General features: G+C 49.6%; 1 protein-coding gene across 1 annotated transcript in view; it reads left to right on the top strand.

Annotated features, from left to right (window-relative positions):
* St14 (ST14 transmembrane serine protease matriptase) overlaps positions 1-18888 on the top strand; it is a 37700-nt gene that overhangs the window by 16063 nt on the left and 2749 nt on the right. The window contains exons 2-16 of the mRNA XM_057767503.1: positions 4063-4222; positions 4532-4659; positions 5021-5091; positions 6349-6506; positions 6691-6726; positions 6981-7221; positions 10783-10922; positions 11400-11497; positions 12752-12861; positions 12973-13103; positions 15634-15738; positions 16119-16229; positions 16329-16442; positions 17248-17370; positions 18018-18204. Of these exons, the coding sequence (XP_057623486.1) occupies positions 4063-4222; positions 4532-4659; positions 5021-5091; positions 6349-6506; positions 6691-6726; positions 6981-7221; positions 10783-10922; positions 11400-11497; positions 12752-12861; positions 12973-13103; positions 15634-15738; positions 16119-16229; positions 16329-16442; positions 17248-17370; positions 18018-18204 (1913 nt within the window). The remainder of the gene's footprint in view (positions 1-4062; positions 4223-4531; positions 4660-5020; positions 5092-6348; positions 6507-6690; positions 6727-6980; positions 7222-10782; positions 10923-11399; positions 11498-12751; positions 12862-12972; positions 13104-15633; positions 15739-16118; positions 16230-16328; positions 16443-17247; positions 17371-18017; positions 18205-18888) is intronic.

Here is an 18888-nt window from a genome sequence, read left to right as displayed (position 1 = left end):
GTGAGGAATCAGAAAGCAGTGTGTTCTTTGGCGCAGTGAAACCATACCGTAGAATGATCCACATGCTGTTGGTAGTGCCCAGTAGAGAATCTGCTGGACAGTAGCATATGCATGTGGAGCTTTGAACAGCCTTAAGGGTCTCCTTTTGTGATGTGCATAGACAATGAAGGGTCCTTGAGGATTTGAGGAGAAGCTGCAACACAGAGGAAAGGTACGCGAGAAAATATAAAGAGAAAAGCATACATCTGCAAAACAAACATGAGATACAATAAAAGAGGAAATGAAAAACCTTATTAAAGTTTTGGTAGCAAACATGACCAAAGTTTCCACCATGTAGTAAAATGGTGAAAGAATGGGAAGCTAATACAGAGAAAGGGTGAGTAAGGATTGGCAATGTTAGGAAAAGCAGATCAGAGAAAATGGAGAGGAGTACATTATGAACTATCACAAGAAAGTGTCTTAGATTGAAACATGGAAATCTCCAAACTCAGAGGGCATATGGCAAGTTCAGCATAATGAAATTCAGAGCCAATTCAGAGTTCATTTCGAGGTTTTCAAAGACGAACCATGAAATGAAAGAAAACAGATTTATGTCTCTCAGAAGCAAAATTAGAAATGTAGTGTTTTCAAAGTTTAAAATAGAAACTATTTTCATGCTATAATTCTATACCCGCCCCAACTATCAACAAATTTGAGTGTAGAAAAAAAGGTATATATATATATATGTGTGTGTGTGTGTGTGTATATATATATATATATATATATATATATATATATGAACATTATTTATTTATACTTTTGTGATAGGGAGGGTCTTTTATTTTCACTAGGTATATAAGGCTGGCTTTGAGCTCACAGAGGTCCACCTGCCTCTGCCTCCTGAGTGCCTGAATGCTGGGGTTAAAGGTGTGTGACATACACAGAGAGAGAGAGAGAGAGATACAAATAAAAACTATATTTAAAAGTATGTAAAGTATCAAAACTTTCCATCTCATAAATCCACTAAAAGTGGAATGAGCTTTGGACAGAGTGGCTCGTGATTGCAATCGCAGGTCTCAAAGCTGAGGCAGGAGAGCCACTGAGTTCAATCCTAGGCTACATAGTGAGCTCCAGTTTAGCCTAGGCTATACTGCTCATAAAACCAATAAACAACAACAGCAAAACAAAACATCAAAAACCAAGTAAAAGTGAAATGAGCCAAGCAGATGAAGACGTGGAATTTAGCAAACGGAAGCGTCCACACAAGACAAAGTCAAAGGAAGCGCCCAGGTGAGGGGGGAGTCCGCCACAAGTGTGGGAAGACAGAGGGCTCGGATGGGAGAGAGGACGAGGGCACTGGGAGAAAGGCTCACAGGGAGAAAGTGAAGTGAGATATTTGGCAGACTTCATATGTGGAAGGTTGAGAAGAATGAGAGATCTTAGCGATTCTCTGTAAAAACTGGAATGTTTGTTGACATCTAAGTAAACGAAACATTGTAGCGAATGAAACAAACTATAGGAGAGGAAACAGTAGTGAGTGAGCTAGTCTAACGAAAGTACGCAAAGGTTTTACTCATTCAGTTTTTAAAAAGTGTTTGGTTTGGGAGAGTTGTTTTGTTTTGAGACAGTGTCTTCCTATGTAGCCCAGGCTGGCCTGGTGTTTGCTATATAGTCCAGGCTTGCTTCAAACTGGCAATCCCACTGTCCCTTGCCTGCTGAGCGCTTGGGTTACCAATGTGTGCCATTGCCCCTAGCGGTATATCAGGATATAATCTTTCTTTCTGAGACAAGAGTTCTCTGTGTGGTTCCGAGTGTAGAATAGGCTGGCTTTGAACTCACAGAGATCCACCTACCTTTGCTTCCCAAGTGCTGGGATTAAAGGTGTGCACCACCACCACCTAGTTTATGGTTGGTGTTTTTTTTGTTGTTGTTTGTTTGCTTGTTTTGTTTAAATTTGGAACTACGATTTTGTGGGGGTGGCGGAGAAAACGGAAGAATGTTATAATTTCATTATCAAAATAGCAAACCAGGGCTCAGCAATAAAGAGCGCCTGCTGCTCTTCCAGGAGACCTAAATTGTTTCCCAGCACCCACACCAGGCAGCTCACAAACACTTGTGACTCCAGGTGATCTGACAGCCTTTTTTAGCCTCCATGGGCACGTGCTCTCACGTACATATATCCACACACAGATACACAGAATTTTAGAAAGTTAGCTGGGCATAGGGGCACACGCCTGGTTATCTCTGTGAATCTGAGGTCAGTCTGCTCTATATAGTGACTTCCAGAAGGAGAATGAATGATTTCTAAGTGCTTACCTCTGAGATGTGCATCTGTGAGATCAGTTAAGCAAAGGCCTGAAACTCTGAGGTACAGGTGTTCTCCTGAGGCAGGGGTGGATTCTGTCACATCAACAGTAACACTGTGACATCGAATGTTGTTCAGGCGAAGACTTTTGACAGCTCAAGGTGCTGGGAATAGGGATGAGTTCTTAGCTCTAGGGCACTTACACTGCTCTGCACTAAGACCCAAGACCAGGGAACATTGTGGTAGAGGGGCTGAGAGAATGGGAGGGCTGGGAGATATTCGGGAGGGCGGCAAATGCCATTTTTGTTTATGACTCAGCCGTTGTAATTATGAACTTACAGCGGCTATGACTACCGGCATTGGGTCTGCCAGCAGGCAGGCATGGATGGAGGAGGGGCTTAGGCTCTCATTCCTGAGCTACAATGAATAGTTTCAGGGAAAGTCACTGTGTGACTACTGGTGACTCTTAAGTCTCCAGTGAAGGTTCCTATGCAATCATCACACACATGACCCTGGGAGACTAAATGGGCTGGCCATAAAACCCGAAGTCATAAAACCTGGGAAAGAGACTGTTAGGAAGAATGGGGAGGGGGTGGAGATCTGAGGAGATGGCTCAGTGGTTAAGAGGACCTGGGTTTAAAACCTAGCACCCGCATGGCAGCTCACAACTGTCTGTAACTCCCACACCGGACACCCTCACACTCATACATGCAGGTGAAACACCAATGCACACAAAATAAAAGTAAATAAATTATTTTAAAAAAAGAATAGGGGGAGCTGATAGGGGTAGGAGGTAGAAAAGAGAATGTAGGAAGAGAATCATCAGAATGTATCCTATACATGTATGAAATTGTCTAAGAAGAGCCATCAAGGTGGCCGGGCAGCTAAAGGCCTTCTTTGTCACCAAGCTTGACAACCCGATTTTAGTCCCTGGAGCCCATGTGGTGGAAGTAGAATGGACTCCTGCAAGTTGTCCTCTGCCCTACACACACACACACACACACACATACACACACACACACAAACACACGTTTTAAAAGAAGAAGGGATGTTGGTTGGAGCTTGACATACAGTACCTAGGTGACAGCGGCAGTACTTCAAACAGCTGAGGTAGTCAGGGAGATCAGGGTGGGGCCATTGCTTTCTTTGAAGTATCAGGGATAAGGCTGCAGACAGGGTGGGCAATTTCCATCCTGTCCACAGACTTTCTGGCCCAGGCGACCATTGGGTACAGTCATGGCTGGTCTTGGAAGTCCCCACAGTGCCCTCTTATTCCTGGGCTATTTGCTCTCCCTGCATTTAGGCCAAACCTTCACCGCTGGTAGACACTCTTGAAGTCCTGCACTTGTTTGGTTTTGTCTTGAGAAAGGGTCACATGTAGCTCAGGCTGGCTTTGAACACCTCACATAGCTCAGGCTGGCTTCGAACTCCTCACATAGCTCAGGCTGGCTTCGAACTCTCGTATAGCTGAACTGGTCCTAAACTCCTGATCCTCTGCTCTCAAGCTCCAAGTGCTGAATTTGTAGGACTATGGCAGCCCATCCTGCGCCAGGCTCCAGGTTCTGTTAAGCAGTTCGTACTTCGTTTCCACTACTGGGGTGGTGTTTTGCGTCTTGGAATGGGGGGTGGAGGAGCATACAGGCCTTGCACTTCTGGGTGAAGCCCCTTCTTTATGGCCCAGTCCTGCTTCTCCCAAGCCCACATACATCACATAACTTCCAGGACTGGGAAGCTATTGTGGGGAGCGTTTCTGAGCCCTGAAACATCTTTCCGTTTAGAACATGAATGGCTTCGAGGAGGGTGTGGAGTTCCTGCCTGTGAACAATGCCAAGAAGGTGGAGAAGCGAGGCCCCCGGCGCTGGGTGGTGCTGGTGGCCCTGCTGGCCAGTTTCCTCTTGCTGTCACTCGTGGCTGGCTTGCTGGTGTGGCACTTCCAGTGTGAGTATAACGGGGGCTGTGGGAGGGTGACATGGGGCGTGCTCCCTCTTCCCTCAGTGGACAGACTGAAGGGCCACCTGTGATGGACAGGGAGCGAATGGGGAAAGGGACGAGAGCGGATAGGAGGAGGAGGACTAGGGGGAAGTGTCCCAGGGCACTGTCTCCCTGAGTCCTCTCAGGCCGTGATGGTGAATGATGGGAACTGGTCAGATCTGGCCCCCTGGCCATGTGTTCCTCCCAGCTGAGGGCAGCAGGGTGGGCCTGGTGAAGTTGTACCATGGTCCATGACCACTTCTTGGCCTTTGGCAGACTCAAATGTTCGGGTCCAAAAGGTCTTCAATGGCCACCTGAGGGTCACAAACGAGAACTTTCTGGATGCCTATGAGAACTCAAACTCCACGGAGTTCATAAGCCTGGCCAACCAGGTGAAGGAAGCGGTGAGTCCAGGCCTGGGGGATGTCCTTTTGCCCTGCCTGTCCCAGGACCCTGCCGTGACTCATTCATCTTTGCTCCAGATTCCTGAGCTGGGAGTGGGGCATGACATGGGGGCAGCCTGGGGAAGGGGGGTATGACATGGGGGCAGCCTGGGGAAGGGGGGTACGACATGGGGGCAGCCTGGGGAAGGGGGGTATGACATGGGGGCAGCCTGGGGAAGGGGGGTATGACATGGGGGCAACCTGGGGAAAGGGGGTACGACATGGGGGCAGCCTGGGGAAGGGGGGTATGACATGGGGGCAGCCTGGGGAAGGGGTCATTTCTCCTGTTTGGCCGGCTTTATGCCTTGTCCTCTCTCCTCAGCTGAAGAAGCTGTACAGTGAAGTCCCTGTCCTGGGTCCCTACCACAAGCGGTCGACGGTAACTGCATTCAGGTGGGTTTGGTGTGCTGATGTGAGCCTTGACTGCCGGGAATAGGATGGTGCTGTCTCTGTGGCACTGACTTAGAACACCTACCTGGTCCTTCTGTGTCCGAGGCAGGGAGTGACAGTTGTGGTGCTGGCTCGGTAAAGTCCACAAACACCGTTTCCACGGGAATTGCCACTTGGGCCACGCCCAGAAAGAGACTGGTTTTCCAAATTTGGGTTTGAGGAAGTTGGTGCCCAAGAAGGCTTCCAAGTTCAAACCTCTCTCTCTCTCTCTCTCTCTCTCTCTCTCTCTCTCTCTCTCTTTCTTCCTTTCTTTCTTTCGTTTTTTTCTTTCTATCTTTTTTGTGGAGCCCTGGCTGTCCTGGAACTTACTTTGTAGACCAGGCTGGCCTCAAACTCAGAGATCTCCCTGCCTCTCTGCCTCTTGAGTGCTGGAATTAAAGGCATGTGCCACCTCCTGGCCTCTTTTTTGTTTTCTTTTTAATAGACTTTCTGCCCAAAGAATTGAATTGCTGTCATCACTTTTCTGCAGCACTGGGGGTGGAACCCATCACTTCACATGTAAGAGGCAAGGGTGCTACCAATAAGCTCCCGCTCCTTATTTTTGAGACTTGCTCTCACTGTGCTGCCTACGCTGGCCTCAAACTTGTGGACTTGGGTGACCTTCCTGGCCTAGCCTCCCCTGAATCACTGTGCCTGGCTCCCCGTGTACACGTGTGTTGTCCTGTGAGATGACCACGGGGCCTCACTGATGCTAAATACTCTGCCGCCACGCTGGCAACCTCTGCCTCTTCTCTGAAAACATCATCTCAGGTTGCCCAGGCTGGCCTCAGACTTGCAGTCCTCCTGGCTCAGTGTCTGGGACTGCAGGTGTTGCTCCCACACCCAGCTCGGAAGTGCTTTGATTTCGCTTATGCAGCTAAAGCTTCTGGAAAGCAGGGCAGCAGGCAGTGGTATTCTCACACCTGTCTCAAAAGAGCAATTGGACCCAGGAAGATTCTACTGAGATGTCCTGAGCTCAAGTCTAGGCCAGGCTTCTTCCTCATTCCTAAGCTTGAGCTGGCCCCAGGACATGTCTGCTTGAGGGCTGAGACCAGAAGAACAAGCAAGGATCAAGGGCTAAAGCAGAGAGCCGGAGGCAGGCTAGTGTCTCTCAGAGTAGCCAGAACTGCTGTGTGTGTGTGTGTGTGTGTGTGTGTTCGTTGGTAACAGAGAATGTAGGTCTCTGGAGCACCCTATCTTAGGCTCCCCCTGTCTCCCCAGTGAGGGCAGTGTCATCGCCTACTACTGGTCAGAGTTCAGCATCCCCCCGCACCTGGAGGAAGAGGTTGAACGAGCCATGGCTGTGGAGCGAGTGGTCACATTGCCTCCTCGAGCACGGGCACTGAAATCCTTCATGCTGACCTCTGTGGTGGCCTTCCGTGAGTAAGGGGCAGACCGGGGTGGGGATGTGTGGCCCAGAATATCGAGGAGCGGGGCTGGAGGGCAACCTTACCAGCTCAGGTGCACCAGAGGACTGCTTGCTGACTGGCTCCTCCCTTTTGGTAATAAGGAAGCAGGAATAAGGAAACTGATTGTTTAAGTGTTTGCCTTCTTGTTCTTCAGCTACTGACCCCAGACTGCTGCAGAGGTCTCAGGACTGTAAGTATCATATTGACCCCTGGTGGGAAAAAAAAAAAAGAGATCTTGTCAGATGCCCCTTAAGTCGTGGGGTTCCCAGAAGTTAGAGGATGTTTGAAGGACAGGCATCCGTTTTTGTTCCCTTCCCCTCCAAGAAACCCCCTTCCTTGTGTCTACCTGTGCCTTCCTTGATTTGGGATGTACTGGGGGTGGGGCTATGCCTGGGGTGTGGCCTGCAGGGTGCACAGCTTCCTTCTGTCTTCTCTCTCACACAGACAGCTGCAACTTTGCCCTGCATGCCCACGGTGGGGAGGTGATGCGCTTCACCACCCCTGGCTTCCCTAACAGCCCCTACCCAGCTCATGCCCGCTGCCAGTGGGTTCTGCGGGGGGATGCCGACTTTGTGCTGAGCCTCACCTTCCGCAGCTTTGATGTTGCGCCCTGTGATGATTATGACAGTGACCTGGTCACCGTGTACGATACCCTGAGCCCCATGGAACCCCATGCCGTGGTGCGGTGAGTCTCCTAGGAAACAAGGGAGGTCTTGGCTGAGGGAGCCTGGCCCTTGCTGGAAGAGGAGCCAGAGGTCCTGAGTTCAATTACCAGCACCCACATAGTGGCTTACAACCATCTATAAAGGGGTCTGATGCCTTCTTCTGGCATGCAGGCATGTATGTAGACAGAGCCCTCATGGTGGGGAAGAAAGAGAGAGAGAGAGAGAGAGAGAGAGAGAGAGAGAGAGAGAGAGAGAGAGAGAAGAAAGGAAGGAAGGAAGGAAGGAAGGAAGGAAGGAAGGAAGGAAGGAAGGAAGGAAGGAAAAAACCAAGACGGGAACAGGCTTCGGATTGGCTCATTGAGATCATCTCAGCTCTGGAGCCAGGGCTGCCCCTAGCTGTCTGCTACTGGAGCCCACATGTAACACCTGATGGAGAAAGTGTGGGGGCTGTGGATTGGCAGGCAGGCAGGCATCTGGAAGGTCTTGGTAGGTAAGGCTCTCGTAGTTTCTTGCTGGTACCACGAAGGCAAAACTAAAGGTGTCATCACTATACGTGCTCAGGGGTGGGGCTGGCCCAAGATGGGTGTCCCAGATAACTCCATGTCACCCCATGTCAGGATGGAGTTCTTCTCACACTTGTCAAGGGTGCTGGGGGATGGTCAGCTTCTCCTTGACTCAGTAGGTCAAAGCCTTCTATCCATGTTGGCTCAAACCAAGACAGAACCATCTTTTGACACAGCTTAACAGTCAGGACTACGCCCCTTTCTCGTCTCTCTTTAAGTATCTGTCCCATCTGTTAACTATGTAAAAAAAGAAATACCCCATACACACCCTCAAAAAGCCTAAAGCCAGGTATGTGGTTCATACTGAGTCAAGCACTTAGAAAACTGAGGCAGGAGGATTGTCTGCGTTACCTAGTGAGCTCTAGAACAGCCTGGGCTACAAGTGTGAGACCCCCCACCCCCCATCCCCACACATACACTAATTAGTGTCAGTAACAGTAAAAAGAAATCCAGGACGGAAAACATTAGAACTCAACGAGCAGGAGAGCGAGTGACCACGGCTGTCTTAGTTTCTTGCTGTTGCTCTGACAGAAACACTCTGAAAACAGCCCCTTAAGGGAGAAAGGGTTCATCTGGCTCAGAGTTCCAGGTCACAGTCCACCATGGTGGGGAGTCACAGTGGCAGGAGCCTGAGGGAACTGGTTACACTGCATCCTCAGTCAGGAAGGAGAGGGTGACAAATGCCTGGCGTCTCTTTCTCCATTGTATTCAGTCTGGGGTCCCCAATAACAACACCACGCGCCACGAATGGGTCCCCACCAGGGAATACCATCACCCACAATGAATAGGTCCCCACCAGGGGATAACACCACCCACAACGAATGGGTCCCCACCAGGGGATAACACCACCCACCACGAATGGGTCCCCACCAGGGGATACCACCACCCACCACGAATGGGTCCCCACCAGGGGATACCACCACCCACCACGAATGGGTCCCCACCAGGGGATAACACCACCCACCACGAATGGGTCCCTTTACACGTCCAGAAGTTCCTCTCCTGGTGAATCTAGATTGCATCAAGTTGATAGCTTTAATCTCACACGACTCCTCGCCTCACCAGCTAGGATCAACCACCGCTAGGGTCAACCCGACTAGTATAAGTGTGCATGCCTTTAGGAAGAATTTTACTATATTTGCTTGTTTTGTTGATATTTGGGTTTGTTTGTTGTTTGTTTGTTTGTTTTGGGTTGGTTTTGAGAAAGGGAAAGGAGCTCTATTCAGACAAAGCTGGTCTCAAGCTCACAGAAAGGATTACACTATATTTGCTTATTTTGTTGTTGTTTTGGGTTTTGTTTGTTTGTTTTTGAGAGAGGAGGCTCTATTCAGATGAAGCTGGTCTCAGAGATCTGCCTGCCTCTGCTTCCTGAGCTGGGATTAAAGACGTGCGCCACCCACCCCTGTCAACACATATTAAACATAGAATCCAGGGCAAGCTTCTTAACCTCTCTCAATGATTCACTGTCCTTCTCTGTGACATGGTGGTTCTAGTGCCTACTGTAGATTGTCATGGAGATTTTGAGTCAATGGATTTAAGAGCATTGGCTAGGGTTGTAGCCCAGCAGTTGAGTGGTCGTGTGGGGCTGTAGCCCAGCAGTTGAGTGGTCGTGTGGGGCTGTAGCCCAGCAGTTGAGTGGTTGTGCGGAGCTGTAGCCCAGCAGTTGAGTGGTTGTATAGAGTTGAGTTTATCCCCAGCTCTGAAAAGAAATGAGCACGAACCATCCACTGAGAGCTATGTCTGTCAAGTTATTTTTTTGAGGAGATTTATTGTTACCACTATTTCTTATCCATAGATATGTGTGAGCAAATGCCATGAGTATGCAGAGGCCAGAAGGGGGTCCCAGATGCCCTGGAGCTGCGATTATGGGCAGTTGTGAGGTGTCCAACATGGGTGCTGGGAATGGAACTCAGGTTCTCTGGGAGACCAGCAGGTGCTCTTAATCATTGAGTCATCTCTCCAGTCCCCTTTGGACGTGTTCTTAATAAAAAAAATATTAAGAAGGCGAACACAGGAAGATATCTGAGTTCTAAGTAGCTAAAGCTACATAGTGAGAACTTTTCTTAAAACAAACAGAATAATCTCTAGCTTTCTGTTTGTCAGCGACTGTCAGGTGGGCCAAGCTGGGTGTGCACAAGCCCATGCTGGAGCAATGAGAAAGAGACAGTCCAGTGTAGTGGGCTTTCATCTGAGACTCTGTGCTTCTCTGGGCTCAATTAAAGCATCCAGACTGGCTCTAAAGCCAAGCAAGGTCATGTCATATGCAGAGTTCACATGTAATGTAGTGACCACAAATACCCTTACGGTAAACCTGCCCGTCATGGTGCTAACCCATTTGGAGTTTGCCTGAAGCCTGTTGCCAAGGAGACAGCTGAGCAGCACTGGGGTACTCTGAGGGTCCCAAACTCTTATTGGGTTGGAGAAGACCTCATAGACAAGTTCTTTGTTGTTAGGTTCACTGGGCCATTTAATGAATCTCAAAACTCCATGGAGCCCCAGGCCAGTCGTAGCTCAGGGAGCTTCCCAGACTGATAATGTAGCCTTGGAAAGGACTACAAATCCCAAACTACTACTGATGGTTCACACTCTACAGATCGTCGGAGGCACAGGATGCTCCAGCTGCACTGTAGCCACTAACATAAGGAATGCTGATAAATTTATACCTGATAAATAATTCAGAACAATAAAATAATTAAATTTTAGCTTGGCATGTACCACCAGCACTCAGAAGATTAAGGCAGAAGCTAAGAATTTGTGGCTAGCCTAGGCACTACACAGTGAGACCTGTTTCCCAAGAGTCTTACTCTGTAGCCTAGGGTAGCCTTGAACCCTCAGCCTCCCGTTGCTGGGGCTTCAGATGTGTGCTACTATGCCGCATTTTTTTGAAAACCTTTTGACCCTGCCCTTGCTCTTCTGTGCTCGAGTGTAGGGTTAGAAATGAGGTCCCCGGGCCTCTCTGATTAGATGCTAAGCTGTGTGTGACAGGTCTGTCACTAACTACATTTCTCTGCCTTGCAGGCTGTGTGGCACCTACCCTCCCTCCTACAACCTGACTTTCCTCTCCTCCCAGAACGTCTTCCTTGTCACGCTGATAACCAACACCGACCGGCGGCATCCCGGCTTTGAGGCCACTTTCTTCCAGCTGCCTAAGATGAGCAGTAAGGATGGGCAGGGCCAACGGTGGGCATGCTATCAAATTATAGATAGGTGCAGGCCTTAGAGGGTCTTCTGAATCCAGGAAGTTGGCAGACTGGGCCTTCATGGGGACAGGCTGGAAGCTGAGACCAAAGGGCATTTTGCTAGCCACCCAGGTCAGGGACTGTTCTTTTTATTTTTTATTTGACAGGGTCTCAGTGTGTAGCCCCGACTGTCCCAGAACTCACTATGTAGACCAAGCTGCCTCAAACTCAGAGATTGGCCTGACTCTGCCCCCCAAGTTGGGATTAAAGGCGAGTGCCACCACGCCCAGCTAAGGGACCTCTTTTAAAAGTAGTTGTCTTTGAGCACTTTGCCAAAGTCCAGTGTCCTGTTTGTAGACAGGTGGCACAGGGCTTGAGTTCTAGACTGTACAGCTCTTCTGCACACCCTGACTGGGGATCCTTAACTTCCCCACTTTCTCCTGCCTTTCTTCTCAGACTGTGGAGGCTCCTTGAATGAAGTCCAAGGAACATTTAGCAGCCCGTACTATCCAGGCCACTACCCACCCAACATCGACTGCACATGGAACATCAAGGTAGGATGTGTGTGTGGGGGGGTGGGGGGTGTTGAGTGCATCAGGACAGAACTTGAAGATGAACAGGAGGGAGACAATGGCTCCTTTAATAACCCAAAGAACCACATTGGGCCAAGAGTCCAAGGAGCCGTTTGCTGCAGACTGGCCACACTCAGACTTACGTCCTAGGTAACTGCCGAGAGAACATGGCCACTTATTTGTCTTTTCTGTGTGTCAGCCTGCTTCTGGGTAAACTGAGGCTGAGTGTCTGTCTGCGAGGTGTTGTCATGATGATGCCATGAGTGTGTGAAATAGAGCAAGCTCTTGCACAGCTGTAGGGTACGAGGGGCTTTTAGGTGCTTTTCACTTTCTCCCCATCAGTCAGAAGTCTTCCCTTAAAGATTTTGAGACACCGTTCTAGCCGTTTAAAGTAATAAAATACAAATTCTCATTCACACATTTGTGGTTTTGATTTCCAAGTTTCAATTACTTATGGTCAGTCACAATCTGAAAATGTTAAATGGAAAACTCCAGAAATAAGTAATTCATGCATTTTACATTGCTCATCATTCTGAGGAACACGGTGGCATCTTTGGCAGTCCTAGTCCATCCACATGGGTGGGAAGAGCCATTCTGTCCAGGGTGCCCGAGCTGTATGTGCTACTTGCCTGTTAATTTCTTAATAACCTTCCTGGTTATCACGCCGGCCGTTGTGTACCATAGTGCTTGCCTCTTACTTACTTAATAATGGCCCCCAAATGCTGGCTCTTTGGCTACACCACAGAGAAAAGATATATAAAGTACCATAGGTGAGTGTCTGATTTCATGAGAATAGTGAAGAAGCCATTATGTTGACATTGTTCAGACTTGTGGACTGTGTTAGAGAAATAAGCCAGGCACAAGGAAGACAAGGGTCACATGACCATGCTCATATGTGGAATCCCTAAAAGTTCTTAGAAACTGAGAAACTGGGGGAGAACAGGGAGGAGAAGCTGACTGGTGGGGGTGATGTTTGGTTAGAGGGCAGCCGGGCACTCCCATGTCAGGATTATGTAGTATTAATGTATATCATTTTTATGTTTTATGTATCCATTAAAATAAATCTTAAAACCTAAAAAAAAAACCAAAAAACAAAAAGGGAGAGCCCATATCTAAGAGGAAAAATCATAGTGTGTGGGGTTCATTTGCTATCCTGCTCCATTGCCCTCCCGTGGACATCCTTGGGTTAAGAAACAGCAAAAGAAGCCAGGGTCTCCAAAGCATCTCTCTGTCCAGGTGCCTAACAACCGGAACGTGAAGGTGCGCTTCAATCTCTTCTATCTGGTGGACCCCAACATACCGCTGGGCACCTGCCCCAAGGACTACGTAGAGATCAACGGGGAGAGGTGAGCCCCAGAGGGTGTAGTCGTCACCCTAGGGTCGGGAGGGCTGGGTTCCAGCACCCCCCGTTGTCTGGTGGCCCCCAAATCGTCCTCAGCCTCATACTTGCCCTCTAGGTACTGTGGTCAGAAGTCCCAGTTCGTTGTCAGCAGCAACAGCAGCAAGATGACAGTCCGCTTCCACTCTGATCAGTCCTACACAGACACCGGCTTCCTCGCCGAGTACCTGTCCTACGACTCCAACAACCGTGAGTAGATGCAGCAGGTGCTGATGGGTGGAGGGACTGGGACAGGAAGTGCTCTGTCCTACACTGTGCATCCTCTGGGAGAGTACAGAGTCCCATGCATCTACCAGCAGCTTTACGGGGGGGGGGGGGGCGGGGGTGAGTCTGTTTCTTTAAAAGGCTGGACTGGGGGTGACGCCCTGTGTTAGCAGAGCTTGCTAAGCAAGCGCCTGCGAGGCCCTGGGTTCGAGCCCCGGCATGAAAACAGCAAAAGGGTGAGAGCTAGTATCCTGTGCTTCTCAGGTCTGCTCTCCATAGCGGCACGGAAGGCCTAGGACTCCCCTTCACGAATCCCTGGGTCCCGCCTCTTTGGTTCAGCATCACAGTGACTTTTGAGAATCTGTACTTCTCTTGGGAACCTACTAGCACTTTTAGGATTAACTTGTAGTTTTGAAACATTAGAAAATACGACTGTGTGAACAGCAATCCGTTGGCATACATAGTAAGGTTTGAGTGTCCCATATCTAGAATACTTGGGACTAGAAGTGTGATGGGTTTCAGCCCTAATATTTTTGTGTGTATTCACAGTGAGGTATCTTGGGAGGGGGACCCAAGTCTAGACTCGGAATTTGGTAGTTCAGATAGTAGAGTGCTTGCTGCATAGCACGAGAATCTGGGTTTGATCCCCAACACCTACACACCAAGCTGGATTGTGTAGCCATATCTCAGAGCCAGGGAGGCAGACACAGGAACCTGCTGGCCAGCTGCTGTAGCCAAACTGATAATGCTTTGGGTTCAGTGAGAAGGCCTGACTTAAAAAACAAAAACAAACAAACAAAAAGTGGAGAGCGATTGAGGAAGACACACGATATTGATTTCTGGCCTCATGTGCACAGACATATATGTGCACCACAGACACATGGATATGTACACACACATACATAAAAGTGAAGTTTGTTTCTCCTGGACCTCATTACACAGCACAGCAGCACACCTGTGTTCTGACTGGTCACAAGAGGTCAGGCATGTGGCCTTCCCCTATGGCGTATGTCAGCTCTTAAAAAAATTCTGCATCCTTCTGGGCTTTGGTGTTTTGGCTGAGGGATGTTCAATCTGTAACTTTTAATTTTGACCCTGAATCATGGAGTAACCCTTTCGAAGGCATTTTAAGTACTTTAATTTACCTTTGATTTAAGATGTAACTGCAGGGGCTGGAGAGATAGCTTAGGGATTAACGGCATCTATTACTCTTGTAGGAGATCCGGGTTTGGTTCCTAGCACCCATAGAGTGGTTGGTTCACAACCATCTGTTAACTCTGGGTCCAGAGGCCATGATGCCCTCTTCTGGTCTCCATGGGCATTGCATGCATGTGGTGCATAGACATACATCCAGGCAAAACACTCCCACAGATAAAATAAAAATAAACCTTAAAAAAAGAAAGAGAGATGGCTCAGAGGTTAAGAGCATTGCCTGCTCTTCCAAAGGTCCTGAGTTCAATTCCCAGCAACCACATGGTGGCTCATAACCATCTGTAATGGGGTCTGGTGCCCTCTTCTGGCCAGCGGGCATATACACAGACAGAATATTGTATACATAATAAAAAAGAAAGAAAGAAAGAAAGAAAGAAAGAAAGAAAAAAGAAAGAGACAAAAAGCAATGCAACGGCATAGTTTCCAAGAATCTTACTAGATGGCAGATACCTGTGGTATAGGACATGCTTGTGATGAAAGTATGTGTGTGTGTGTGTGTGTGTGTGTGTGTGTGGTCAGTGACAACAGACTTCCCACAAGGAGCAATTGTCAGACCTTTCCCTGTTTCAGGAACACTGAACTTCAGATCATGTGTTAACGTGAAGGAAGGGCTGGTGCTGTTTTCACTTGGCTAGGACACACACCCCATGGACCCACTGCCCTGTAACCCTGCAGTTTGTGATGTCAGAGGCCTCTGCCGGGGACACACAGGGGGGATAGTGGACGGCTCTCCACACAGCTGGCTCTCTCCCCCATGGCTATGCTCAGGGCAGTCCGTGGTCAGTGCCAACCTCCTGCTGCCCATTCTGGCTGCTGATTTAAGAGCTCCTGTTGTCAGATTTGGGCCTCTGTAGTTGGAGGATGTTCATTTGTTTCCTGGCTGCTCAGACTTGAAATAATCACACAGAAACTCTATTATTTAAAACACTGCTTGGCCAATCACTTAAGCACATTGCTAGCTAGCTCTTACATCTTAAATTAACCCATTTCTATTCATCTGTGTATCACCACGTGGCTGTGACTTACTGGCAAGGTTTCGGCAGGCTCCGGCAGAGGCATCTGTCTCCTGTGGCGGCTACATGGCATCTCTCTTATTCCGCCTACTCTCTCTTTACTCTGTTTAGTCATTGGCTGAAGGCAGCTTTATCCATTAACCAATAAAAGCCACACATATACAGAAGGACTTCCCACACCAGGTCTCAGTGTCCCTCTGCTTGCAGGCTGAGTTCTCAGTGGGGCTGTGAGGCGGCTGCTAGGGAGGGAGGGGACAACCATGGACTCCAGGCCTCTTTCTTCCCTACAGCGTGCCCAGGGATGTTCATGTGTAACACCGGACGGTGCATCCACAGAAAGCTGCGCTGTGACGGCTGGGCAGACTGCCCAGACTACAGTGACGAGAGCAATTGCCGTAAGAACTGCCATGGCCTGCCCTCTCACCCCCTGCCCTGTCCCCTCCTGCCTCTTCCTACTGTCTCATCCCCTTTCCTTGTCCAGTGGCCTGGCCTTTTCCTGCCCCAGTTCTATCTTGTCAGTTTCGTGGCCTTGTTTGCTGTCCACCCTGGCAGAAAGACACAAGGCAGTGTGACCCCGTTCTCACTGCTGTATCTCCCCCCCCAACCCCCGCCATGGGAGACCGTGACAGGCAGGTGGGTGTCTGTCAGCATCAACGGCTGGTGGTGCAGAACAGCTCGCCGCTGTTCAGATGGGACAGCATCTCTGGCAGCTGTGAGCTGTGACTGCCCAGGCTGCTGCTGGGGGCTTCCAGCTGATTCTTCTGCTCCCATCCAGGATGCAACACCACCAGCCAGTTCATGTGCAAGAACAAGTTCTGCAAGCCCCTCTTCTGGGTGTGTGACGGCGTTAACGACTGCGGGGACGGCAGCGACGAGGAGGGGTGCAGTAAGTGCCCCAGGAGGGGGCTGCTGTGGCTTCCCACTGCCTGCCTGGCCCAATGAGCCAGGACACGCCAGCAGTTGCTAAGGACCTCTGCCTTTCTAGGTTGCCCTGCTGAGACTTTCAAGTGTTCCAGCGGCAAGTGTGTCCCTCAGAGCCAGAAATGCAATGGCAAGGACGACTGTGGCGATGGGTCTGATGAGGCCTCGTGCGACAGTGGTGAGGCCCGGCCCTGGCTGGCTGTCGGGGGGTTTTCTTCTACTCTAGCCCCACACTGGAATGGCAAAATGTTTTTTTTTTTTTCTCTTTTGGTTGTTTTGGGTGCATATCACCCAGATCTCAAATAAATCACACACGGAGTCTTATTCTTATAAATACCCTGGCTTAGCTTGGCTTTTCTTACCCTAAATTATCCCATCTACCTTTTGCCTCTGGGCCTTTTCCTTTTCTTACTTCTGTATTCTTACTTTTACAATTACTTTTGGCTGACTGGCTGGCCCCTTCTTTTCTTTCCCTTAATCTCTCTTGCCCTTTTCTTCTCCTCCTGTTTATTCTCTTTGCCTGCCAGCCCTGCCTATCCTGTCTCCTGCCTTGCTACTTACTGCCCTTTCAGCTCTTTAAACCATCAGGTGTTTCAGACAGGCAAAGTAACACAGCTTCACAGAGCTAAACAAATGCAACATAAAAGAATGCAACACATCGTTGCATCATTAAACAAATGTTGCACAGCACAAACAAATGAAACACATCTTAAAATACATTCTTCTCACTGAAGTTGCACCCCAATGTAGTAGCTAGTATCAGGCTCTATGGAGTGCACCCAGAGTTTGTAAACTTAAGCTTTCTGTATATTAAGTCTGGGAAGAATTTCCTAGAAGGTGGAGAACCTGTAGTCTGAAAGGACAGTGGACACGGGTGTGATAAATGGGGCCCACTAGGGTGAGGGGTGCAAGATGGAAGTGCCATCTGGGGTTTTACTGCCAAAAGATCGATTTCCCTGCGCTGTGTCCTCTCCCATAAACAGTGAATGTCGTTGCCTGCACCAAATATACCTACCGTTGCCAGAATGGGCTCTGTTTGAACAAGGGCAACCCTGAGTGTGACGGCAAGAAGGACTGTAGTGATGGCTCGGATGAGAAGAACTGTGGTAAGCAGGGCGGCTGCATGTGGTGCCGGGGTGCTTGCTGTGCAAAGCAGGCATCTGGGAAAAGGCCCGGGGTGGAGATCCTGCCAGAACCTCACTCCCCCAGCCCAGTGCCCACCGTGCAACTTGGTATAAGCACACTGTCCCATGGGAATCCAGCAAGCATGTCAGCGCCTCCCAGACACAGCTGGCTTACTGGCTGCTCCAAAGGTAGATAGCCATGGGTGAGTGGCTCGGAGGAGGAAGAGCCCAGCTGCCCGAGCACGAGACAGGGCTTTGTTTTCACCCATGCATCCCTTAAGCTACAGCCTGTGAACCCTAGAAGAGCTGGCTGGGCTGCTTTCATGTCCCCGTGCACTGTGCTCTGAGCTAGGGGCAGCACTGGGCATGGAAATCTAGGCAAGAGACACCACACCGAGCCTGAACAAAGTGACTGGTGTCTGGAGTATTGATGCACTTGTGCGGCGCAGCAGTGGATGGGGGACGGAGGATGAGGGGAGGACGGAGGAGCCGTGAGGCTTCGCACCCTTCTGCTCTAGTGTTGCTGCGCATGCCCAGTGGTGATTCCTGTACCGAGGAGTCTCCTTGTGCGCAGCGAATGTCCCTTTCAAGCTCAGTGACTTCACTTTGGTTCTCTGTCCTCTCTCCAGACTGTGGGCTGCGATCGTTTACCAAACAGGCCCGGGTGGTTGGTGGCACGGATGCAGACGAGGGCGAGTGGCCCTGGCAGGTGAGCCTCCACGCCCAGGGCCAGGGCCACTTGTGTGGGGCCTCGCTCATCTCTCCCAACTGGCTGGTCTCTGCAGCTCATTGCTTTATGGATGACAGAAATTTCAAGTAAGTATCCAGGTGTGCAGTAAGGCCTCCTATGTGTGAACTGTGCCAGGGTGAGCTGGCACCAGGGCAGGGGGATGGAGGAGTGGCAGGTACCCCAGGAACAGTCCTAAGAAAATTCAACTTTTTTATGTGTGTGTGTGGGGGGGAGGGGCGGGCGTGTTGCAAACGGGTCTTTCTACATAGCCCTGACAGTCCTGGAACTCACTATATAGGCCATGTTGGGCTTGAACTCACAGAAATCCACCTATCTCTGCCTCCTGAGCCATCGCCGCCTGGCAAGGCAGGAGTATCTTAAAGTCAAGGTCATGTTTGGTTACAGTGAGTTAAAGTTCCAGGCCAGCCTGGGATACATGAGACCCTGTCTCAAAAAATAAATAAATAAATAAAATAAAACAAAATAAAAGAATAAAAGGTTGATATAGTCAGCTTCCATTAGTGTTGGTACTTGGGAAATCCGTGTGAATAGGATTTGTTCCATGTATTTCACAGGCTGGCTAGGACAGAGGGTAAAATATGCATACATGCTTGTGTGCACCCACATAGACACACATGTATAGGCACACACATGCAGCGAAAGCTGTGCCGGAAACAGGTATGGGCTACCTTGGGCCCTGGTTCTGTTTGGACCTCCTGAGAGGTCCAGGCGGGTGGCTGGAGGGTGCGTTTAGGAGCAGGCGTGTCTGA

The sequence above is a fragment of the Chionomys nivalis genome, chromosome 4 (genome assembly GCF_950005125.1).
Source record: "Chionomys nivalis chromosome 4, mChiNiv1.1, whole genome shotgun sequence".
NCBI lineage: Eukaryota > Metazoa > Chordata > Mammalia > Rodentia > Cricetidae > Chionomys > Chionomys nivalis.
This window is presented reverse-complemented; position numbering and strand designations above follow the sequence as displayed.